Source organism: Sciurus vulgaris (assembly GCF_902686455.1).
Source record: "Sciurus vulgaris genome assembly, chromosome: 15".
In the NCBI taxonomy this organism is placed as follows: domain Eukaryota; kingdom Metazoa; phylum Chordata; class Mammalia; order Rodentia; family Sciuridae; genus Sciurus; species Sciurus vulgaris.
This window is the reverse complement of record NC_136476.1, coordinates 1787245-1813714: the sequence shown is the minus strand read 5'-3', so window position 1 is coordinate 1813714 and position 26470 is coordinate 1787245. Positions and strand designations below refer to the sequence as shown.

Here is a 26470-nt window from a genome sequence, read left to right as displayed (position 1 = left end):
GGGTTGATTGCAAAATAAAATATGTGGAATTTTGTCTTTGGAAATCTTTAAAAATAGGATAAATTCCTGTTTCATTTTGTCTAGGTGATGTGCTCCCATGTGTTCTATTTACTGTTCAGACAGGATCAATAATTTATGAGTGGTCTTTAGCTTATTCAGAACTCTTTGGTGATAATGGAGATATGAGGAACAGAGAAGTCATGACCTTGTGATCCAACTGGGAAGGAAAGGAGTGCGAGTGTGAAAAATGAGTATGTAAGCCTATGGCTTCTTGTGTGCAGCCTGCTCCCTCTTCTTACACAGACTTGAGGGATGAGATGGCTATTGGTGTGCGTGTGTCCCTTCCAGGCAGAGGGCATGCTGTCTGGCTTCCCCAACTGTCAACAATTTAATTTTTTGCTACTGCATTTGACTACCTTACAAGGACAAGGAATATACTAGTGGAAGCCTGTTTAATGATTTCACCTTTCTCATGATTGTTCCTACCTGATTTGCATCCCAGTGATTTGCATCCCAGCTACGGCTGTCTTGTTTGGTCATAGTGGATATTTTGTTGCTTTCAGGTGTTTCTAGTTTCATATCTCAGTTACTGACCTATTTATTTATTTATGGAACTGGGGATTGAAGCCAGGGGGCACTTTACCACTGAACTATATGCCCACTGGACTTTGATGTTTTATGTCAAAACAGAGTTTCACTAAGTTGCCCAGTTGGGTCTTGAATTTGTAATCCTCTGCCTCAACCTCCCAAGTAATTGGGATTACAGGTATGAACCACACTGGGACTGTAGCGTTGCACTTGGCTTGGTCCCCTTACTCTGATGCACCTACCTTTTTTCCAAAGGTCTCTTTTAGATGATTGTGTCCTACTCTTCATTTTGAAAAGGCTGCCAGTTTAGCTGATGAATGCAAATTTTTTAAATAAAAAAACACTTTTTAAAATTTGCTTTTTAATTTTTTCTCATTTTTATTGCTGCATTATAATTATAATGATGGGATTCATTTTTATATATTCATACATATTCACAAAATAACAATATAATTTGGTCAATGTTATCCCCTAATATTTCCCATTCTCAATTAGTTCCTTAGAGCCTGAAATATTTCAGTGTCATATACTGAGTTTTGTGACCAGAGAGTGAAGAGGGAATATCAAGTTGCTTAAGAGTAACCTCTGTGAGGTCTCTTTGGTGGATCTATCTCTTATTTTTAAAGATTGTGAGGTGATGTAACTGCTACCCACAGGAAGTTCTTTACCAGTGAAAAGGTCTTGGGTCAATGACAGCTCCCACCTTCAACTTTTTTCCTAATTCTTAAATGTCCACTTTCTTTATGAAATACATCCCTGACACCCTGATGGATGCATCTCCATGTAGTACTGAGGGTAAGGAGTTTGCAGCTGATTAAATTGCAGGGCTCCCATATCTTTCTTATTAGTTCTGCAGCACAGTTCCCTTGGCTGACAGCTGCACAATAGTACCTTTTGAACTGTTTTGGTCTTGTGCCAGAAAACTTATCTTTTAACAGTTTTGTACCCACCTCACAACTCCTCAGGCAAGGAGGAAGGAAGGAGTATGTTTTGAAAGACATTCCAAGCTTCCTTTGTGTGTTTTCCTGCTTTACAATCCTGATCATCATTGATGAAAAGCATCATGGAAGACAGAAGAGGAGCAGGTGGCCATAGAATGTCCACATAAAATCTTAGTTTACCATGTTCTATTGCTTCTATGAAATAGTTTTTGAATGCATACTATGCACCAGGATGGGTGGGGTGCCGGGGATCGCAGGTCTACAAAAATTGTTTTGTCATTAGCATTCTTTGGGATTTTAGTTATCTAAATTGCATATCATGACTGAAGTAGGCAAGTTAATGTTGGCTTTGTTGCTTTGAAAAAGATCCTGTACTAGAAAGTAAAGAGTAACAGCAGCTTCTTTTTTTTCTGTTTTTCTTACCCTAATTAATATTGTTGTGTTAAATTCATTTCTGTGGGAATTTTTTTGAGAACCTTGTTAATGTATCACAAAAGAAATTTTTTTCAGGAATTACTACCCACAATAACTGGGCTCTTCATAAGCAATTGGTTTGCTTTGACTTTGTGGGCCCTGTGAATTCTGGGGGATGTGTATTTCTCTGTTGGCAGAAATGTTAGGAAATTCAAAGCTATGGAGACACCATGATGTTACAACATACATTTTTCCCCCAACTAATAGTATTTCATTTATTTTTTCTCCCCTTTTTCCTTTCTGTTTGATTTTTTACACATATTTAAATCTTATTAAACTATTTATACATACTTTAATAAATGCCAAATTCTTTTTGGAATGGAATTGAAGCATTCCTAAATAATTTAATGAAATAGGAAACAATTATATTTAAGAAAAATTGTAGATCAGATATGTTCTGGAAGTTTTAAGAATTCATCTTGATATTTTTATTGTTCTTCAGGTTCCTAAGTAAAGATTTCATATACTTCCCAAGAGCTTTATACTCATAATGGACAATAGATTTAGTTTATTTCTGAGAATATTCTTCATTTAATCTTGTTGGACTTTATGCATGTATTAATGTGACAGTATCTTTTTTCATTTTATATGATAAACAATAAAATTTTATGGTAACATTTATTTATTTTGTTGGTGCATTATAATTATACATAATAGTGGGATCCACTGTTACATGTTTGTATACACACACAATATAACAATATAATTTGATCAGTTTTGTTCTCCAGGATCTCCGCCTTTCCTTCCTTTCTCCTTCCCCCTGCCCTCTTCCTCTACTCTACTGGTCTCCCTTCTATTTTTGATGGTACAATTGTTTTACAGTATATAAATTGAAATTAAGTACTAAGTTAAAGTACTTTTCATTTCCCAGTTTTCTAAATTTCACTCTCATTGGTAACATTATAGATTTTTCTATGCACTCATAAGACTTACATTTTATATATTTATATAATCAAAGCACTTATGAGTGTTAACCTGAATAAGTTGTATTCTTCTGCAAAGTAAATTTTTTCATGTCAGTATAAATAACTTTCTCTTTTTCTTTTAACTTCCTACTGAAAATTTTTTTTGAAAGAAAACATTGCTTCAACAAATGTTCTTGTTTACATAGTTCTTAAACACCTGTAAGGGATGTACTTTTCTGGAATATGTGATTTTCTGGAATATGTACTTTGCTGAATATGTGATTTAAAAATTTGTCTGTTGCTAAATGGCTTTCCGTAATCTTCTTCTCCAAAAGTTATTCCTACCCTCTTGTTCCCAAAGACTGGATATAATCGAACACTTTATTTCCTTTATGATGGGTGAAAATAGTATTTCATGTTTGTTTTCATATGAATTTCATTATCATGAATGATACCAAACCCCTTTACTTATGTAGTGTTTTTTGGATTTCTTTTTCTTGTAATGTGTCTTTAGACTTTTTTTACATATTTTCTCCCAGTTAGATTGCCCAACTTTTTCTTATTGTGAAAACGTGTTCTTTACATCAATTTTCTGTCTGCAGTGCTATGTTGTAAGTTTTTAAAAAGTTGGGGGTCATTTGCTTTGTGTGTGTTTATGTGTGTACTTTTTTTTAATCCCTTCCAATACTAAATTTCTTTTTGTAGTTGAGTTTATCAATATTTATTTTGTTTTTCATTATGCTTAGATATCCTCAGCAAAATTGTAAGCATTCCTCATCATTCCTTTCACAGCACTTTTTATTATTGTTTAAATGCTTAGATCTTCCATACATTTAAAATTAATTTGATCCAGTAATGAAATGTGAATTGTTTCTTTGATTGTTTTGTTTTGTTTTATTTTTGACTAGCTAGTTTTCCCTGTACCGTTTTCTCCCACTTATTTGAAATTCCTTACTCTTTTTTCTGGGCATTTTTGTTTATCCTGATCTTCTCTTATTTCTGACTTCAATACCAGAAAGTTTTCATTATTAGAATGTATTCAACTACGTACAGGTTGCCAGAATAAAGGTTTTTTGGTCTCTCTTTGGAGTTTCTGTACTTAGAAGAATATGGTAGTGTGGGAAGTAGAGTAGGATAGATGAGCTTAATTTTGTTTTTGATTGGGTTCTACATACCTGTAAATGCAATCCACTGGAGCAACCAGCTAATTCTGCCACTATCAGGTACTTTGCAAAGGGCCTTCATATGCACTCTCTCATTTCCTAACAAAAGTGTTGCCAGATAGAGGCTACTATCCCTGCTTTTAATAAAAAAATGCCTAACATAGAGGTTCTGGAATTTGGCCAGCTTCACACAGCTCCCAAGTGGTAGAGCTGGGACGCAGGCCCTAGTTTTCCTGTGAACAGCAGCTGCCGCATTTCCAGGGTGGATGCTGGATCCTCCACTCATGCCCCACCATGAGGCATACCTTCTTCAAGCCTGGGAGCAGGTGATGCTTCAGCTGGATCTGAGACATTTTTTTGTAGCTTCTACTCAGTTAAATTCTCCAATGTCCTATTGGAAATATACCCCGAGTGGCTGCCTACACTGAGACCATGTTCCAGGGCCTTCATCTGCATCTCCTTTGGCAGGAAGCTGGCATGAGGGCAATGGCTCCTGATTAGGCCTGGGTAGTACTTGCTTTCTTGAAAGGATTAAAGGATTAAGTTTTCCACTTTGCTGTTTTGTTTTTTTTTTTTTTTTAAAGGGAAATTTTCGGTAATAGTATAAATTCTTTGAGCAGGATATTTATCAACAGCCTGTGTGATAACAAAATTCTTTTCAGTGGAGGGAAAGTTTGACAGATAAACATGCTGCCTAATTAAAGGATTAGCATTGTCTCCTGAAATAAGTGAGGAGGGGAGGATTTTTGTGCTGACTTGTTTATGATAAAATTTATTTGTTGTCATTTTGCAGGGAGTAGCTCTCAAGTTGTGAGATAGTGTCAGTTTTGATATTTTAGCCTCAGAGGCGAGTAGGAAATGACATTCACACTATGTAAGCAGTGGCACATACCTGAATTGTCTCCAGCTTGTCAAATCCAGATGTTTTCTCTTTTGTGAGTGAAAGGAACATTTCCCTCCTACTCTGTCATTAATTTTTCTGTGGAGGGAAAAGTTCCATCTTCCATTGTATTCTCAAAGCAACTTGAGTTTTATGTAGATGAGGTTTTTGCTTTTATTGGGTGATTATGCTTCTGTGACTCAGGCCACAGTGACTGGGCAGTAAGTTAGGGTTAGAGAGAGATATTAGAGAGATTTGGGGGACAGATGGCTTATTTAAAGTATTGTGTAGGAAACCAGTTTTTTCCAGTTATCGATTCCTGTTTTGCTTTTTCGGGCCTTCTGTTGCTTTTTAATGAAGGTTTTAAATTTTTATGTATTTATTTTTTCCACAGAAGCAGAGTTCATTGAGCTGGAACATGCTGGGCATAGGCTTCATTGAGACTCTTGGCACAGATGGAGTTTCTTGTCTTCAGCAAAGGCTTGTGCTGAACTGGACTCTGGACTCCCCTGTATTTGTGCTCTAGGAGGCCATTTGCCTCTCTGAGACCCCAAGTTAGCTCTACAGGTCTCTGATGTAACCAGGATGAGGCAGAGCCACAGCAGGCACCTAAGTTGGACCCTGTGTTGGTCAGCTTCTTGTTACTCTAACAAAAATACCTGAGCTATAATCAACTTAAAAAGAGGAGAAGTTTATTTTGGCTCAGACTTTTGAAGATTACAGTCCATGGTTGGTTGGCCCTGTTGCTTTTGAGCCTCTGGTGAGGCAGCACATTATGGCAGGTGGAAGTAGCTGCTCACCTCATGGTGACTGGGAAGTGAAAGAGAGAACGAGACTGGCATTCCACAATCCCCTTCAAGAGTACATCTCCCCAAATCCAAGGACCTCCCACTAGGCTGGACCTCTTATAGTTTTTACTACCTCTCAATAGCACCAAACTAACACATGTGGGGTCTTTGAGGGACATTCAAGGTCCAAACTAAAGCAGATCCTAAGTCCAAAACCTCCTCACACCCAAAGGTAGTATTCAAATCTGGGCTTTGCTGCCATCCAAAGGTAGTATTCAAATCTGGGCTTTGCTGCCACCCAAAGGTAGTATTCAAATCTGGGCTTTCAAAGATGGTAGAACTATTTTGGACTCAGAAGAAAATGAGGATTTTTACAGGAGGAGAGAAAACTTTGGTCATATAGTGGAAGCAGGAGAGTTAGCAATATCTTTGGAAAAGAGAGGAGGCTGATACAAGAAATGAGATCAGGGCTTGTTGAGAGGAGTAGTAGCAGGTGTCCTTTGTGCCTTGAATCACTTCCCCTTTGTCCTCCTGTGATTTTTGTGCTTCTCAGGTGGACAGTTACTATGTGTAGTGTCTCCCTGTTGTTCTGCTTCAGGCCTGTGTGCAGGAATGCTCCTGAAGCATAGGGGATTTCCCATCCCTGGGGTGACCCCAAACTAAGGAAACTGAGACTTGGTAGTCAAAGCCTCAAGCCTCCATTCCTTCAGGGTGGCAACTAGGAGGCACTTTCTACTCATTTCCTCTGAGGGACTGGTTCTATATATCATGGTTTCCCTGCTTTTTTCTTCTCCAGTTCCATCTCCCAGATCCCTCCCTCACATGACCTGGACTGATTTCTCAGATAAATCACTTGCACCCAAGGTCTTGTCTCAGGCTCTAATTTCCAGAAAACCCAATAAAAACAGGGACCTTGAAAAGTTTCCTTGGAAATGTGGACTTAATTGAATAGAAAACAATTCAAAAATTTTAAGACAGAACCTTGTGGGATAAATAGTAGTTGACTGATTGTGTTAGTCTGTTTTGTGTTGCTACGATGGTATACCAAGGGCCAGGTTATTTATAAAGAAGAGAGGTTCATTTAGCTCATAGTTGGAGGCTAAAGTTCCAAGGTCAGGAGGCCACATGTGGTGGTCTCTGGTGAGGGTCTTTTGGTTACATCATAACATGGCAGGTGGCATCACATAGGGGAATGTGTGAAAATGGTGAGTGGAGTATTTGGTTGAGGCTGAAACTTGGGACAGCCTCACATTCTAACAACTCACCCTTATAGTAACGAATCCAGTCCCCTGAGACCTACTGGACTTCTGTGGGGTGAATATTGAACCTATCCAAGAGTGATACTCTCATGAACCAAAACACCACCTACTAGGTCCTACCTCCTTACAGTGCCACATTGAGGAATTAAGTCTTAATATGAGTTTTGGTGGTGACAAATCACATCTGAACCATAACACTGACCAATTCCTTTCAGAGTGAAGTCTGGCAACAGTCTTGGAAAATCTGTCACCATAAAAATCTTAGCAGGGACATTGTCATCTATGTGGCTACCTTAAGAAGGTACAGAAGAAAATAATGTGGACCCAGGAATGTTCTGAGTTCTTTGTCTCTTACATAAATTAACTTTCCTCTCTTCACATTCAGGGATTAAAGATCCTGAATCAATGCAGCATTCCGACCCATTTCATACTATTGAGAAATAAAATACATTAACTTTTTAGAAGTAATTGAACTGTTGGTATGAATGAATATAAACTGTTCCCTTTAAGAATTAAATCTGACCTGTAATTCCAGCAGCTTGGAAGGCTGAGGCAGGAGGATTGTGAAATTGTGAGTTCAAAGCCAGTTTCAGCAAAAGTGAGGTACTAAGTAACTCAGTGAGACCCTGTCTCTAAATAAAATACAAAATAGGACCGCAGCAATGTCTCAGTGGTGTCCCTGAGTTCAATCCTCAGTACCAAAAAAAAAAAAAAAAAAAAAAAAAAAAAAAAAAAAAAAAAGAAAAAGAATTGAATCTGCTAGTATGTAATCAAGTTGCTGTCTATATAACTAAAGGTTAGATTGCTAATGGATAAATGACCTTGCAAATTCACAAGGATGAGACAAGCAGTACCTAGAGAAAAAAGTGAAAAATATGAAGAGCAGATGAAAAGATCTCCACAATCTAAAGAAGCAAAGAGTACTCCCTATCCACAACACTGGCAAAAATAAGGAGGCTGAATTATTATTGGTGGTGATGAGGGGCGGATTCTTATATTCTGCTGGTGACACGTGAGATGTTGCTGCCCTTCTCGGGAATCAATTTGTCAACTATTAAAAGTGCACATAAGGTTCAAATAGCAATTCTACTCTTGGGAGTCTATATCAGAGGCATAAATGTTCTTACTTCTGCCTGTGTTCAAAGATGTTATTTATAGCACTATTCATTGAGCAAAATACTGGACACGAAATAAAGATTCAACAATAGTCCAGTTGTTGCTTTGAAACTGGCAAGTCTGTATCCTATATGTCTGTATTGCTATCAAAGAAGAATGAATTTGAACTGGTTGTCTTGGAAGGATTCCCTACAAAATATTGTAGAAAGAATGTGTAAGGTAGTACTGTTTTTGAATAAAAAAGCAGACTAGCATATGTATTTGTGCTTACTTACTTCTGGAGCTGGAGTCCTTGGGTTTGGTCCTTGCTCCAACTCTTATCTGTGTGACTCTGGGAACTTAATGCAGCGTCTCTTCGCTGCTGATTTTCATGTGTGAAATGGGAATAATAACACTACCTCCTTCATAGGGTTGTCCTGAGAACGAAAATAGCTGTTGTATACAAAGACTTAGAATGGTGGCTGGAGTAGACTTTTCTCAGTAAGTATGACTGATGACTGTTGTACTGAAAATTCTGTGAATGCATAAATTTCTATCATTACATATGTGTTTTAGTCAGCTTTTTTGCTCCTGTGACTAAAGGACCTGACCAGAACAACAGTAAAGGAGGAAAGGTTTATTTAGGGCACACAGTTTCCAAGGTCTTAGTCCATAGAAGGAATGGACTCCATTATTATTCCATAGAAGGAATGAGCTCCATTCCTCAGGGCTTGAGGTGAGGCAGAACATCATGGTGGAAGAGTGTGGCAGAGGGAAGCAGCTCACATGGTGATCAGGAAGCAGAGCGAGGAGGTCTCCACTTGCCAGATACAAATATATACCCAAAGTCCCACCCCACTTCCAAGCTCCTCCAGTCACACCCTACTACTTCAGTTACCACTCAGTTAATCCCTATCAAGGGATTAGTTCACTGATTGGGTTAAGACTTTTACAACCCAATCATTTCTCCTCTGAACCTCTTGCATTGTCTTACATGTGAGCTTTTTGGAGTCGCTTCCCATCCAAACCATAACAATATGATTTAGGATCATGGAGAAAATACCAAAGGATCATGGGTGTGTTAGCATAAGTTACTTGGTGTTAAGTCCCTGCAAATTCTGGAATATGGATAAATGTGAGAGAAAGAGATGAGGGATAATAGGCATAAAATACATAGGAAAAAAACTAAACCCTAAAGCCGCATGCTGGGTTCTGCAATAAGAAAATAAGGAAAAGGAAAGGACGGAGGGAAGCCCATGAACAGAAGAAATGAAGACCTTTCAAATTAGAAAGTAGTGGGCAAGACCAAGCTACAGAGTCTAATAACATGCATGTGAGTGTAGAAGCACAAGGAAGGGATCATTATGAGAGTCCAACAGAGGTTATGTTTTGGAGGTCGGGGACCCACCCAATAACCTCCACAGTGTTTTTTTTTTTTTGTCTGAGATAAAGCAAACCAGAGGGATTTCTGGACTGGCTACAAAGTTCCATTTTTGACCTGGGTGGTAGTTATAATAATTCATAAAGATTTACATTTGTTTTGTATAAGTTTTTTTTGCTTCTGGATTATATTTTACTTCAATGCAAACCTGAAAAATCTCCTGGTAAATATAATGCAATATGTCTCTGCATTTATGAAATATTCTATACCTATATATAAAACCACACATATAATTATCAGCAGTTGACCAGTGAGTATGTAAAATTACCCCTGGGAGTTAAAGAGAGCTCTCCAGTATTAAGCGAGGGTTCTTCCTCTGCACATCATGAGGCCTGAAGGCAATGGACCGGCAGTTTTTCTACCTCGCTTTGTCCAGACAGATGGAGGCAGGAAGGATTAGCTTTGATCACGCCCTCTAGATATGTGAGTCACATTCAGCCTGGTAATTATTTTTGACATTTGACAGTTCTAGACACAACCTTTTGCAGCTCTGAAATTTTGGCAGAGAATTTATTTTTAAAGCTTTCATATTTTCCTTTAAGTAACCAAGTATTAGCAGGATACTTCTTTGGGTGCTTTGTTCAAATTAAGCTAGAGATTTTTGGACAGACATAAACCCCAGAGGGAGGCTTAGAGTTTCAGGAAAGAACCCATTACCTAGCAACAACAACAACAAAACCTATGAAAGTGTGATCATTAAATTAATTTTAAAAATTAGCCCCTGTGTACAGGAGGAGTAGGCACCAGGTGAATCTTTGTTCCCAAATATCTCCCTACCTGCCAGTCATACTGTTGAAATGCCATCCTTAGACATAACTCTTTGAACTACTGAGTTTTAAAATGCAAATGTCCCCAAGAGAAGTAGCCCAGTTAAGACTGCTCAGAGACACTAACACTATGGTGAAAGTTATGCATAGAGAAAAGCATTCTGAATTTGAGAGCAGAAGAAGGGGCCATTGTAAAGGACAAGGAATTGCCATGAAGAAGAATGCCTGGAACTTTACAAAGGCAGGTGATAAAAATACACTGTTGGTAGTGATACATATGGGAATTTTATCAGTTTTTTTTTTTTTTTTTTTTTTTTTTTTTTTTTTTTTCATTTCAGGTGACAGAAAATCCAACTCTATTGGGCCTAAGGGAAAAAGAAGAATCTATTAATTCATAATTTCAAAGCTCCCTGGTAAATTTGGGATAAGGCAATCAGACATGGCTTGATCCAGGAGTCAAATGATAGTTTCAAAACTTAGTTTTCTCTGCATTTGGACCCACTTTTCTCTTTTGGAACATAGCTCTTGGGGGCACCTGTATTCTCCCATGTATGGTATAGAAGTTTTTTCTTTGCCCTAGATACTGTAGAAAAACTGTAGAAGAATCTCCAAATGGCTATATACTCACTTCTGAATCAGTCACAATGATCTTGCAATGCAACACTCAAGTGGACTATGCTAGAGTTAGATGCATCCTTCTAGAAATGGAGGTGGGTCAGCTTCACTGATACACTTTCCCTGAAGAAATGTTGTTGAGAGAAGAGATGGAAGTGGGTGCTAGAGATGCAGACAACTCATATCTTCCTTGGTAGCTTCTCTGAGGTCCAACATGGAGTGGCTGTGAAATCAACTGCTGGATCACTATTAACATTGAAGAATTATGGTAGAAGTGAATTTAATAGAAGTTATCAGAATGTATCACATAATATAAACGTAAGTTTTGTAAAACCTTTGTTTCTGTTATCAACTGAAATGTGTGTGGGGGGGGGCATGCATACACATGTGTGTACTTGTGCAGATGTTCCTTGATTTACCATGAGGGTATGTCCTAATAAACCATTATAAGTTGAAATTATGGAAAATGCATTTAATATACCTAACCTACTGAACACCATAGCTTAGCCCAACCTACTTAAATGTGCCTCAGAACACTTAAATTAGCTTATAGTTGGGCAAAATCACCTAATATAAAATCTATTCTATAACAAAGAATTGAGTGTCTCATGAAACTTATTGAACACTGTAATGGAAGTGCAAAACAGAATGATGGTATGGACGCTTACCATTCACACACAGCAGAAAGCACTCGGCCTGGAGAATATTTGAGACAATGAACTAAAATTAATTGCTGGCTGCTGCTGCTGCTTGCGATATGCTACAGAGCATCAGGTGTCTCCCTTTGCGATCATGTGACTTGATCACGTGGCTTCGTGAGAGCTGAGGCTTGCTTCCCTTCCCCAAAATCTTGAGAAAAGATTATAAAGTATATAACTAGCCTGGGAATGGAAAAATTCGAAAGCTGAAGTAAGTTTCTACTGAATGCATATGTTTTATTGCAGCATTGTAAACTTGAAAAATTATAAGCAGAACCATTGTAAGTCAGGGACTGTTTGTCAATGTAAATATATGTGTGTATAAATTTGTGAATGAGTATGTATAAAACATGGTTCTTAAAAAAGTTGTGAACACACTGCACCTCAGGGATGGTCTCTTCCATGATGCCATGCTCCAGGCAATGTGAACTGGTGTTGACATTCATGTTCACAGCCTGGGCTTTCCAGCCCCTCTCCCTCTGCTTTGGCCTGGGATCATCCCCAGCCTGGGATGATTTTCCTCTGCTCTCATCTGTTCCCTCCTTGTTTTTAAGGTCTGGCACAATAGTCAATTTTTCTCTGAAGGCGTCTTTTCCCAGTGTCCTAACCCATGGGGGAGTAATCAAGCTTCTCTCTGTACCCTCACAGAGACTGACCCTTTCCTTATTCTTTGGTCATTTTCCCCTGTACCCACACAGGAACTGATGTAAATGCAGGAGAAAAGGCTTTTGTCTGATACAGTTGACATTAGCCTCAGGTTGTCACTGAGCACTGGAAAGGTGGCCTGTCCAGATAAGATGTTTGTACATGTAGACTATACATGGATTTTGGAGCTGAAAAAATTGTGAAATATTGCAATAACTTGTACTTATGTTGATGGAGTAGTAATTTATGATATATTGGGTTAAACAATTCATAACTAAAATTATTTTCCCTTGTTTCTTTTACCTCTTTTCAAATGTGGTCACTAAGAAATTTAAAATTAAATTTATGGCTCACATGAGATTTGTGTGAAACTGCTGTGGTACAGCAGAGCACATGAAGCCTGGACCCCAGGCAGAGGGCACTCAGCAGGATGTTGGGAAAATTCCTGAGCACCCTCAATTCCACAGTTTTCAGAATAAGAACCTTACTGCATGGGGTATTGGTGCATATTAATGGGATAATTAATGGCATATTGGGAGCACTTCACAAATAGGAGCTGCCACTTCTATTATGCTCCGTGAGGCCCAATCTCTACTACTTGATTAGCTCTCTGCCAGTAATAGCATCTACCAGACTGTGTGGCTTATAGCAGGAACTCAAGAAATGCTTCTTGAATGCATGAATGAATGAATGAATGGATGGATGAATGAAACAACATGAAGTGATATGAGAAAATTTCCCCAAAGACAAAATTTATAAACTTAATTTTGATTCAGGATAAGCTGAGCCCAGGTTTTAAATTGCTTATGATTTGCCTGAAGGTAAGTTCTTAGCTGGAAACTATGACAACAAGGCCATTCACACCAATTCTGCTAACCTCAGACATGTCTCATTTCTTGCTGGTGGGTCTGAATAAGCATTTAAGTAATTTCAGTTTCCATCTCATTCTTGTTTACCTTCCTCCCCATTTAAACATGGGTGTTTTCTTTTTAATAGCCCATCTTCTCCTGTTTTACACTTGATATATGTAATCAATACCCTGTGACAATTACTTTGCATGGCTTTCCCAGAACTATTAAATATATTTATATAGCTACTTATGTGTGCACATACACACCCCTGTGCACCTGCATACTCCCTTAGGTATTTTTCCTTTCCTAAGGCTTTTTGGTGCAGCAGATTCAGAAATGAAATTTTTGCATTATAAGTTAGGGTGAGGCAAAGGCATGCCTGCAGAGGCAGATGATGTTACACACATTAGGGAAAGAAAATTTCTTTCATATCATAAAGTGTTTGAGCCTTGTAGAAATTGGAAAGTAGTTCCTGGGAGAGAAATGCCTTTAGATATTTTTTGCCCTTTTTTTCTTCCCCTTCTGTCTCTACTTTATCTTGTGGTTATAGGCATTTTTATCAATGTGTAGAAGTAAGTTCACATGTATAGGTATGGAGCTACCATTTATTATCCCCAAGATGGTATTTAGAGGCAATGCTGGAGCTCAGTAAGGACACACTGTGACCCTTGTACAAGCTCATTAACTTCTTCCAGTTTATAGATGAATAAACTGAGGATATGTCACTGGCTTCACAGGATTTGTTATAAAAGAAGATTGACTGTGAGAATACATTTGAAAATAGTGTGCCAAGTACGAGGTACATTAAAAATGTAAATAGAATGGTGTGTATGAGTCTAGGAGTTGTCCAGAAAGCTGAAGACCTGAATGAAGATAGGATATGAGAAGGCAGTTTCAGTACTAACCAAAGTCAAGGCTCCAACTTATAAGATCAAGATTGAATAGTGAATGTTGGGAAGCTTTCTTTAGTGGAAACTCTAGCTAAAGCATAATTATGCTCTTAAGACAAACAACAGACTATCAAACAAAACATAGGCCAAGTTCTGGAGACACTGAGTGTTCTATTGCTGGCAGGTGCTAGTGAGGGACAGTGTTACAAGACAACAGAACATCACCAAACCCAGGTGAGGGTTGCTGGGCTTCCCCACCTCCAAGAGTCGGGTACCAGATGACCATGCCATGCCTCTGTCTCCCCAAGTTTAATTCCCAGAATACAGTTGCAAGCAAAGGGCCATACTGGTGCTAAGTGGAGCTCATCATTTCTATCTGGAAGTAGAGGGTCCATAGCACAGGCTTCCTGAAGAAGACAAAGGGGATGAACAGAAGGGAGATATATTTGGTTGTTTGTATCTGCAGATTATTCTACATGGGTTTAGTCAACCTGGATTGAAAATATTAGGGAAAAAAACAGCATTTGTATTCAACATGTTCAGACTTTTTATTCTTGTCATTACTCCATAAATAATACAGTATAACAACTATTTCCATAGCATTTACATTGTATTCAGTATTATAAGTAACCTAAAGATTATTTAAAGGGTACTGGAGGATATGTGCATAGGTTACATGCAAATAGAATGCCATTTTATACAAGAAGCTTGAGCATCTAAGGATTTTGATAATCACTGGGTCCTGGAACCAATCCTCCACAGACACCAAAGGATGATTGTATGTGGAGGTGTGAGGAGGAAGAGGATGGAATGAAGGAAAACATGGCAGTGGGAAATGGCCATGTGGGCAATAGGAAAGTGCCATGGAGAGAAGGTATAGGATAACTCAGTCTCACCCACAGATAAGAACCATAGGGGGCATGTGAGTAAAGCTAAGAAGTTAAGCTGAGGGCAAATTAAGAGCTAATATAGCTAATAGGAACAAATTGAAAAAAAAAAAAAAAGAGCTAAGTGGTGGAGCTTTCACTATATTTGGTAAGTATTGAAGAGCCACTGAAGGATTCCAAGCATTTCCTGGGTAAAAAAAAAAAGAAGAAATTGAATGAACTGTCATATGGAAAACATGGGGCAGTACCATGAATTCCAAGTGGAACAAGGGGAAGGTCATGATCAAACATTATCAAACTGATGTATAGGAGATGAATTGAGTAAAGTGATGTATAATGGATTGGTAGTAAATTGGAAATAGGGAAATCTGGTACTGTCAGGTTTAGTGGAAAGAGCAAAGGAGGGATTTAGAATCAGGCTTAATTTTGGTTCTTGACTCAGTATGATCTTGGGAGGTTATTTAGTCTACATCTCAATTTTTCTATCTCTACTTCAAAGGATTGTTCAGTGAGGTTCTGTGCAGGGTCTGGAACAGGCCAAAGTAGTAATATTAGGTAGAGACAGTTAGGAGGTTTATTCCAATAAACTGGAAGTCAGAGAATAAGACTTGGACAGGGGATCAAAAAGGAAACCACAAGAAGCACAGATAAACTCCTCTCTTTCTTGCATCTTGTAGATCACAGTTCACTAGACTATGGCCCATGTGTCAAATCTGGCCTGTGACTTGTTTAGTATAGCCAGCAATTCAGGGATCAGTTTTTCATGTTATTAAAAAAGAACACAAACCCAAATAAAAAAGATACAAAAGAGACCATATGTAAACCAAAAAGTCTATAATATTTCTGATCTGATACTTTATAGAAAATGTTTATCAATCTCTGTTCCAAGAGCAAACCTTTAAACATCTGAGCAAAAGTTACTTTGGTGGAGGGCACACAGCTATACAAAAACACTCATGTACAAGAGTCCCATTGGTCACCTTTCTGTGGGCTCAGGAGCCAGCAAAGTTTCTTACATGCTGGAAGGAGCTGCTTCTATTGGAGGCTTCACCCTCTGAGATTTTCCCTACATGCATTTGGCTCCTGGGGTCTGGGCTCATTGCCTCCATTCCTCTTTCAAATCTCTGGCTCGTGCTACAAAGGAATATTGTGGGAATCTCCAATGTCTGAAAACATTTATAGGACCTTGAGGAGGAAAGGCATCTTTAGTATTTGCATAATATTTTGGAAAAAAGAATCTCAGTGTCCTGGAAACTTGTAGAGAGTTTTCTCTGTATAAGGGGAAGGCAGGAAAAAGGAGGTCCCAAGTGCATAAATTATATAATTATGTTACAAATCTTGGGCTTATCTGAGGCAAAACAGATTTGCTGGCCCAGAGATTTTTGAAGAAACCAGATATTTAAGCTATGGTTACAAAATACATGACATAATGGAAATGTAGGAATATTTTCAGTGAAAAAAAGGAAAATAAAAAGCAGCAAGACGATCCAACTAAATCAGATCCAGATGAGTTAGGTTGATTTGACAGTAAGAAGTGATCTTCAGAAATAATATTTTCCCTTAGAGTCCTGGGTCTAAATACACCTTTAAAATATGTTTTGACATGCATTATCTTATTTATCAAGCTTTTATAATGATGTTTGAATTTAAAATCTCAACTTTCTCAGCATAAAAAACTTTTTTTTGACGCTTGGAAAATAACTTGGAACTTTGTTTTGACACTTGGAAAATAAAGTCTCTCCCTCTGTCCTTCCATCCATCTATCCATCTATTCCTTTTTTTTTTTTTTTTAACAGATGTACTTTAAGTGCTTATCATAGGCTGGAAACTATGCTAGGACAAATATGGAGGATACAACCTGTGTGAGAGAAACAGTAAGTAAACAATTAGAAATCCAGATAATTTCTATTGAGGGAAGAAACAGCATTTTATGATGGAGTAGAACAGGAGATGGTTGAGGTCCCCTACTTACCAGAAGAGTTGTCAAGGGACATGTCTACAAGGATGTGACATGTTGGCAGAGAGTATAGGGTGTCTTTGGGCAGGCTTCCCTGCAGCAGACCCTGAGATGAGGATTAGAGGCAAGCCATTTATCAAGGGCAGGGTCCCAGGAGAGGGTCTGGAGCACAAAACTTGAGAAGGTACTTACTCTTAGGTTCATGCAAGGGCAGGGCCAGCACCTGAGCCCCAGGTGCCATGTTCACCTCATGCAGTTTGTGGCTCTGATTCACAAAATGCAGGCATGAAAGGAAAACAGAGGTACAATGAGTATGAAAAGGCCTCCATCTGCTGTTTTTATCTTCCACACCCAGCCCTGTGACACTTATTACTAGTTTATTTTTTTGTCCTTCCTGAGAATTTTATATACAGAAAACTCTTTAAAAATTGTGTTGGTACATTATAATTACATGTAATAGTGGAATTCCTTATGCCATATTTATAATGTGCATAAAAAACTTGAAGTGTGGTAACAACTAAAGGCTGCCAAAATCAATCAAAGAACAAATAAGTGGAAAGACATCCTGCATTCACAGATTCAGCAGTGATTTCTTAGATATGGCACTAAAAGCAGAGGCAAGACAAGAACAAATAAATTAGATTCATCAAAATGAAAATCATGTTTATATTCCTAGGTAATATGGGGAGATAGAATACACACTCACCTCATAAATTATATGCATTTATGTCATCAAATGAATAACCTTATTAGTTATATTCTTAAATGTTGAGAATATAATGAAGACTTTGGTAAAAAGTTTAAAAGTAAGAGAGAAAACAAAAACAAACACCAGGAAACTACATAGAGGAAATAGCCATCAGTGTGATTCAAAACAAAGGTATCGTTATGCATAACTGCAGCTTCTTCTGAGGTTGAATTATGAGAAATGCTCCAAATCAAGATAGCTTTAGGTATGTGGACTGGAGTATAGGGACATGGGAGAGCTGAATTGTTTGTGTAAGAGCGGGAGGAGATTTTATATTGTTGGTGGGAAGAAAGAAACCTGAATAATTCAAAAAGGGATGCTATTGACCAAATATTTCTGTCCCTGTAAAACTTCTATGTTAAAATCTAATCCCCAAGGCATTTGGAAACAGGGACTCTGGGAGGTGATTAGATCATGAAGGAGGAGCCCTCTTGAATGGGATTAATACTCATAAAAAAGACCCCAGAATGTTCCCTTAGTCCTTCTACCATGTGAGAACATCGTGAGAAGACACCTTCTATGAAGTAAGAACTGGACTCTTACTAGCATCTTCCATAGACTTGATCTTGGACTTCCAGCCTCTGGAATTATGATATATTAATCTCCATTGTTCATAAACCACTCCTCCTGTGGTATTCTGTTATAAAATCCTAAACAGACTAAGCCAGAGGATTCTATGATGAAGAACCCCTAGAAGCAAGGATACTTGCCACCAGGGACTAGCTGTGCAGACAAAGGTCACCACAGAAGAGCTGGCTTCATATCTGGTGCACATGGTACACAGGGTTCTAAGACAAGAGAGGCTGCCATAGCCTATTCACCTGTTCTGGTTTGTCCCTGTAGCTTCTGAGAGTCAGAGCAAAAGTAGGGTCTGCTTGTCCACAAGTGACTGTAAGTTATTTCCAGAACTTTCATTTCTCTGGGTCTGTAGGTGGCAAAACTGTCAGGGAGGTTGCTCTGGCCCTGTTTACCTCTTGCTACCAAATAAATGTTGTCATTAGTGACCTGCCTTTCTTTTTCTTTTTTCTTTTTTAATTGATTCTTATAAATTTTTATTTTTAAATATAAAACCATAAGCATTTTTTGAGCACTCTAAATCATATATAATACATTCTAGTGGTATAAAACCAAAAGGTTCTAAATGGTGACCCATGAGTAAAATGCAAAGCACAAGCGAGGTTTGTCTGTCCCATGCAGTGTTGATGTGAAGGATTTTTAAATTTTTTCTTCTAAAACTTTTTTTTTTTTTTTTTAAATTTTTGACCTGCTTTCCTTTCTATGCCAACCCAGTGAGTCTCTATCTGAAAGAACAATATAGAGGGTGAACATCTGTGTAGTAACCTTGCTATTTCTATTTCCTGTTGGGTACTATAGACCTAGGCAGATGATGGTGGCCAGTAGCACAGTCTCTTTTCTGTTCTTGTTTTTCCCACAGGGTGATGCCAGAGCTCAAGGAAAGGCAGATGAATGGGCCTGTAGTGCTGGGAATGGAAGTGAGATATTACATCTTCAGACTTGGGTAAGAAATCTTTTATGTACCTTCAGGTAGCACTCAGGTCACTCTTCAGTAACTGATTGGAAACCAGGTTTAAAGCCAGGGACATGAAAACTCCCTCCAGGCCTGCTTGCCCTGCCGGTCTGCACTGAGGAGCCCCAGGGCAAGAAATATTTTTGTGAAAACAATGAATTTTTTCTATTCTGAAAAATATAGTCATTATCCAGTGAACATAGGGCTAGGTGTGTCTTGGGTGAGGGTGGTGTTGAGGTTGGGGTATTACTTGGTGGTCCCTGGGAGGATTGGGGGAAAACCTAAGAAGGTCTGTTGTGCCTATAGCATCAATATGCATGGGAAAAAGATGAGACTGAGATTGAAGACAATTTGCACAGTAGAATGACTGAGAAAGGGGGAAAAAGGAGTGATAAGAAGAAAGAACCAGCATGTGGGAAGTAACAGGACTGTCCACATCATGTTAATAATGTTTCTCCCCTTCCCTTTCTCAGCCTATTCCAGATTCCATGACTTTGTGCCTGATGGAGTCAATATGGAATACTTGGGTGTGATCTTGATAAAACTGTGATTGAGTTTATCTTTGAACATAAAGACAAATCTGCATGGATATATTGTGAGATGAGGCATTTTTCTTTTTGGGAAAGGTGATCATGATGCTTTCTAGTCATGTTTGTTCACAATATGTCAGATCTTGTTCTTGGTATAAAGAGTTAACGCATCGGGATTGAGGAGCCTCTTTGTGAACTTCCAAGAACTTCAAGCATGTGGAGGAGAAAAGATAGCTTCTTCCAAGAACACCAACAAATACTGGACCTCAGATGATCCCTGCCCATTGCACTAAGCATTTAGTGATCCTAGGATTGCCCTGGATCCCTAATCAGAGCACTGAACTCAGGATAGTCAAAATTCCAATGATTCTTCATTCTCTTACACAATCGTATTGTCTGGGGTAGTTTTTGAAGGGCTAAGCGGGGAAAATGTTTGCCAAGGAAATATTGAAATGACTTTAGTTAGCAAAGGAAAAGTCAAAAGTGGCAGAAGGGCTCGGGCTCCTAGGAATTGTGTAAAGAAAAAAACCACTGAAGTCACTGATGGTCCTACCAGAGGGATGGAGAAATTCAAGGCAGTGTTCCCCCCAGACTCTTACCTGGTCTTGCTTTAGGATCACAAACCCAGGAAAGCATCCTTTAGTTCTACAGAGTGGGAAAGACTAATAGAGAAGTAAAGCCTTAGTAGATGAAGTTCACTCTTAATAATCTAACAATATTACAAATCTGTAAATTGATTCTCACAAAGTGCAGTTCAGAGAAATTTAGTTAACCAACAGGTGACCGTACAGGTCTTGGGAATGCTGGGATGTGCATCTCAGGCAAACAATGCTTTCCTGGATCTGAAAGACTTCAAACCAAGGGAGAGAGAGTACTTAAATTGATGAGGTATTGGGAATATGAAATGTTACTGCTACTCTGCAGGAAAGTTTGGCAGTTTCTTATTAAGCTGAACACCCAGCTGTCATAAGATTTAGAAATTGCATTCTTGAGAAATGAGTACTTTTGTTCACATAAAACTTGTACCTGACCATTCATAGTAGTTTTATTTTTAATAGTTAAAAAGAAGAAGCAATGCAGATGTTGTTCAATGTTTAAAGGGTTAAACAAGCTGTGGTACTACTACTCAGGAATTCAGAGGCAGGGAAAAGGACTGATATATGCAACAATCTAGATGAATCTGAAGAGAATTATGCTTAGTGTATGAACAAAGCCAATCTTCAAAAGCTATGTACTGTATGATTGAATTTACATAATAAATCATATGAGAAAGCAGAGATGGGAGATCAGATTAGTGTTTGGCATTAGGAAGTGGGAAGGGGGTTAGAGTAGGTTGCAAAAGAACAAAAAGAATAATACAAGGGATTTGTGAGATGATGAAACCGTTCTGTATTTTGATCATGTGATAGACACTTGATAAGGTTTCATAGAAACACACACACACACACACACACACACACACACACACGCGAGCACATGTAAAACTGAGGTATCCTGTGGGGTTGGGTTATATCAATGTCAATATCTATCTGATATTATACTATAGTTTCATAAGATGTTGCCATTGGGGAAAAGTGGGTAAAGGGTATATGGTATCTCTCTGTATTATTTTTTTTCTAGCTGCTTGTGAATCTCAACCCTGGGAGAAAGAATCATGGTGGGGGAGGATGGAGCCAGGAGTTAGCTGGGACAGGCCCAAGCGTGGATGTCTAGGAAACTCAAAATGGCATGTAAAAAGGATATGCTAGCCTGGAGGTCAGCAGAAGGTTTTGAGTAGAAAATAAATGATGAGGAATTGTCACTACATAAAGGGCTATTTAATCCATGGGGATAGAGGTAGTGACTTTAGGAAAAGAGTGGAGGAAGCATGGAGGAATAGGGGCCTGGGACTGAGCAGCCCACAGGAAGTCCAATAGCTAGAGGTCAAGAACAAGAAGAAGAGCCAGTCAAGGAAACCAAGATGGAGCCACCAGTGAGAGAGAACAAAACCAGGAGAGTCTCATATTTTAGAGGGTAGAGAAAAGTGTAGAGAAGGAATACTTAGTTGTATTGAATGCTGCTAAAAATAAGATTTAAAGCCTATAGTCTTAAAACCCATTAGATTTTCCTCCTTACAATGTGTGAAAACCAGCCTCAAAAATTTTCAGTATGGAGAGGAAATCTGGACTTTGTCATTGCTAGTGTGACCAAAAGGCATAGCCACCTATTGTATACCGATGATTGGCTCAAGAGAAAGACTCAGTAGATGTTTGTGGATGAACAAATGAAGCGATTGTGATACCCTTGAGAAATCAAGATAGGTTTGGCCAGTTTCTCATTAGGCTAAACTCATGACAGAGAAAAAAGTGGACAGAGAAAAAAAGGGTTTAATGAGTCTTTTTTTTCTCAATAAAGGGATACATTTTCAACTTTTCATATAAAATACAGAGATTTTCCAAAACTAAAGGTTTGAATACATCAATAATAGACACTCTTCCTTAAATTATTAATTGTCCCTTCATTTCCTTGTATATTTGATAAAGGTCAGGTTAAGGGTTACTGGCCATGTTTTGAAGGAACAGCTCTGTCCATTTTATGTCCTGTAAGCAAAACAGTTTAAGTAGGAAAAAAAAAAAAAAACACACAATGAAATGTGTTGGCCTTGGGGTCTTGCTGAATTTTATCGGTCTTAGATAGGACTTAGGAGAGTAATAAATTTATTTCCATCCTTAATTCCATTCCCATGTGACATGTCTGAATATAGTTATGCATTATCTGTGTGTAACTGGTTTGAGGTGCATAAGGACTCCTGCAAATAAGGTTAATTTGGAAATCAAAACAATATTAATTTGAAAATATGAATTATCATGTAAAGTGAATCTGTTAGTGAAGCATGGCACATCACAGGGAGTAGTGGTTTTGAGACACAAACTGATTTAGTAGAAAACAATAAATTCAAAGAAAATAGAGGATTATAACGATATTTCAGCTGTGTTAATTAGGGTTCGCCATGCCTCATGAGATACACAAGTGAGTAATTGGAAGATTACTAATTCAATCTGAGCAATTAGAAGAGACCATACGTACGAAAAGGAACCATGGCATCAAAGGTGAGAAAACCCAGGGCTGGAATGGAGAGTGAAGGGTAAGGCAGGTGAGAGAGCAGCTTTAGATGGATGAAGGACAACAGCTTGGACTGATGCTTCCTGTAGGTGTGAGGGAGAGAAGAGGGGGCTCTTATAGCATTCACATCAGGGGAGGACCCCGGAATTGATGGAGTAAAGCAAATGGGTAGGATGAGATAGGTATTAATTGATGATTGTATTTCATATGTGTAGTAATTGGAAGGCACCAGTAATTCAAAGCACACTTTACCAGCATTAGGTATTTCTTAAAAGAAAATAAAATAATCCAAAAGTTGCTAAGCTGATATTTGAAAATGGCATTTATTTTCACTTTGTATACTTAAGTTTGATAATTGTTAATGTTGAACATGTTCTCATAAACATTATTATTTATTTTGAAATGTCTATAATTTTTCCTCTGCTCAATTTCACTATCTGTGGAGTAAACTTGTTTTCCAAAGTAGAAGTTTTATTATTTTTACTAATGATAACATTAATAAGTAAAATAATTGAAAACTATATATATATATATACCCTATAAAAATTAAGACATTCATCAATGAATCAAGAAGTTAAAATCATCCATAATTTTACAACTCAGAGAATATTTTCCTTAATAATATTATTTCATGAATAAATATTTTTCTTAATGTTTATGAAAACTCTAATCAAACATACTGGATTTAAAATTATAAAACATATATAACACAAAGTTTACCATTTTAACCATTTTTGAGTATCCATTTTTGTGGTATTATGTATATTCACAGTATTGCACAAACATGCTGTTTTTAGTTTGAATTATTTTATTTACATCCAAAACTTCTCATATGAAAACCAGGCACAATTTTTTTGGGGGGAGTACTGGGATTGAACCCAGGGGTGCTTTACTTCTGAGCTACATCCTCATCCCTTTTTCTTTTTTGAGACAGTGTCTCACTAAATTGCTGAGGGTTTCACAAAGTTGCTGCTGAGGCTGGCCTCAAACTTGAGATCCTACTGCTTTAGTCTGAGCCACTAGGATTACAGGGGAGTGCCACTGCACCCAGTCTTCCATTTGTATTTTAATCTGATGTTCGATCTTTGACTTTTGCTTTTCAGGAGTTAAGTTGCTGAGATGGCCTTGAACTTGTGAACTTCCTATCTCAACATTCAATTCTTTTATTTTATTTTATTATTTTTTTGATGGTGTTTGGGATTGAACCCAGGGCCTTGTGCATGCAAAGCAAGCGCTCTACCAACTGAGCAACATCCCCAGCCCTCTTTTTTTTTTTTTTAAATTGTAAACAAATGGAATACATGTTGTTTCTCTGTTTGTACATGGAGTAAAGGCATACCATTTGTGTAATCATAAATTTACATAGGGTAATGTTGTTTGAGTCATTCTGTTATTTTTTCCCTTCCCCCACCTCTCCCACCCCTCTTTTCCCTCTGTACAGTCCTTCCTTCCTCCATTCTTGCCCCAATCCCTAACCCTAACCCAGCCCTCTTTAATGGTTTCTTCGGGTTTCATTGTGGTCTGGGACCTGGTTTCCTGTTGATGTTGATGAACATTTGGATGTTTCCAATATTTTCATCTATTAAAAGCCCTGAACATTAATTCAGCCTAGCATATACATTATCACAGACTTAGCTTTAGTTGAATCTTTAGCACAAATGACTGGAATGAATAGTATTCATAATGCACTTGTTGCATCTTATCAGATTGTCTTCTAGAATGTCTCCAATTAAATTCCCACAAGTAGTAAGTGACAAGGGTACAGAGTACATCATGTATACAATACTTGTTTTTGCTATGAATTTTCTATGTAGCAAATTTATTAAATCATTATCTGTGCATATGTATGCTGCCAATATTTCACTGATTTGTTTTCTGACTTTTAATATATTTTTATTTTCATAAGTTTTAATGATTTATTTTAAAATCTGTTGATTTATTTTAAAAGATTTTGTGATTTTTTTCACTGTCTTTGTTGTAAAGTCCTCTTAAAACTGAATATATTGAGTAATTCATAGGCACATTTATTGGACACTAGCAATGGCATTGTGGATTTATGAAGTGAACAAGAAAAATATGACCTTTAAGAAGCTCATATTTTCATTCATATTTTATCTATCTTGAGAAGTCTCTAATACTTTTTATTTGCATTTTCTCTAATTTTAAAAGCTTATTTCTGCTGTGGATATGGCTCAGTGATGGAGTGCTTGCCTAGCAAGTGTGAGGCCCTAGGTTCAATTCTCAGCAATGAAAGAAAATCAAAACAAAATAAAACAAACAAAAAATGGAAACAAAACCCCTTAAAACCACAAAAAAGATTCAGTAAAAACAATCTATCTAGAATTTATTTTGGTATATGGTGTGAGAAAACAACCTATATTAAATACTTTCTTCATTCCCCATTTGATTTTTTTTTAAAATTTTCTTCCACTTTTTTGATTGGTGCATTACAGTTGTATGTAATAATTTTTTTTTTAAATGCACATGAATTTTTTTTGCTTGCCTTGTAAGCACAAGGCCCTGGGTTCGATCCCCAGCACCCCCCCCCCCCCAAAAAAAAAAAAAGAAAAGCCCATTTGATTTTTGATGCTTACTTTATCACATATTTATTGAGAAAATGAACCTATTTTTCTCTTTTACTGTATAATAACACAATGCAAGGTTAAATTTTTTATTTCCATCCAAATACCAAAAGTTTCAAATTGTAAATGTTTAATGTTTTATCCACTGCTCCTTTATTATATTCTGGAGGTACTATAATTCCTTTTAGAGTCCAGCCCAATTTTATCATGAAAATTGGTAGTAAAATCAGATTTGCTTCAGAGAAGCTTCTTCAAGACTACTGCGTGAGAGATCCCATATCTTAACAGGGTAGCAACATTTTTCCTCCCAAGGATGTGCACAGCCATAACTCTTCTATATTCAACTTTGTTCCTGAATCAACAAATTATTAATTAGTAGGATTACTAACTAGTGATGATAATATAGGAATGTTTGCCACTGAATCTTATGGTCCATTTTTGTAGATTGATATTCTGATACCCATCTATTATCCAACCATCAATCCATCCACTCATTCATTTATTCCCTACTTCTAAGAAGAACCAAAGCTTTTTCAAATTGTGGTTTGTAGGCATTTGCATCAGACTAATCTGAGGTGCTTTTACAAAATGCAGGTTATTAGGACCCGTTATGAACCCACTTAAGCATTTTTAACAGCCTCCCCTGCAATCATTGTTCTGACACATTCTAAAGTTTGAGAACAACTAGAGAATATTGGGATGTTGAAGTGTAGAAACTTGATCCTCCCATCATGCAATTAATCTCTGTATGGAACCCAGCAGTTGCTCTAATTCTGTGGCCATTTTTCAACCACTTACTGTTTTTTATTACTGAGAGTCATGCAAAAAATGTTGCCCACCCTTAAATGTTATTACATGACTTTTGAAATCCCTTTATCCTGATCCAAAGATTGTCTCTATAAAAAGAAACAATATAGGGAAGGAAACCAGCTGAATAGCAACACATTTCTTTTTCAAGACAAGTTTTGGAGGATATTGTCAAGTGGTTTTCAAAAGCAACACTTTTGCCCTAAAAGCAAAAATGAATTTTTTGAGGCAGCTAACTCTAATGGGAGGGAGTAAAAAAAAATATGTGCACTTTATGAGAGATAAAGTAGGGTTACTAGGATCTTTTCCTAATTTGGAAGGAAAAGTCA

General features: G+C 37.6%; 1 protein-coding gene across 1 annotated transcript in view; it reads left to right on the top strand.

Annotated features, from left to right (window-relative positions):
- The window catches only part of LOC306644927 (uncharacterized protein), a gene marked incomplete at its 5' end in the record, with an annotated part of 264439 nt that overhangs the window by 123451 nt on the left and 114518 nt on the right, over nt 1–26470 (top strand). The window contains one exon of the mRNA XM_079112171.1: nt 19028–19111. Coding sequence (XP_078968297.1) covers nt 19028–19111 — 84 coding nt within the window. The remainder of the gene's footprint in view (nt 1–19027; nt 19112–26470) is intronic.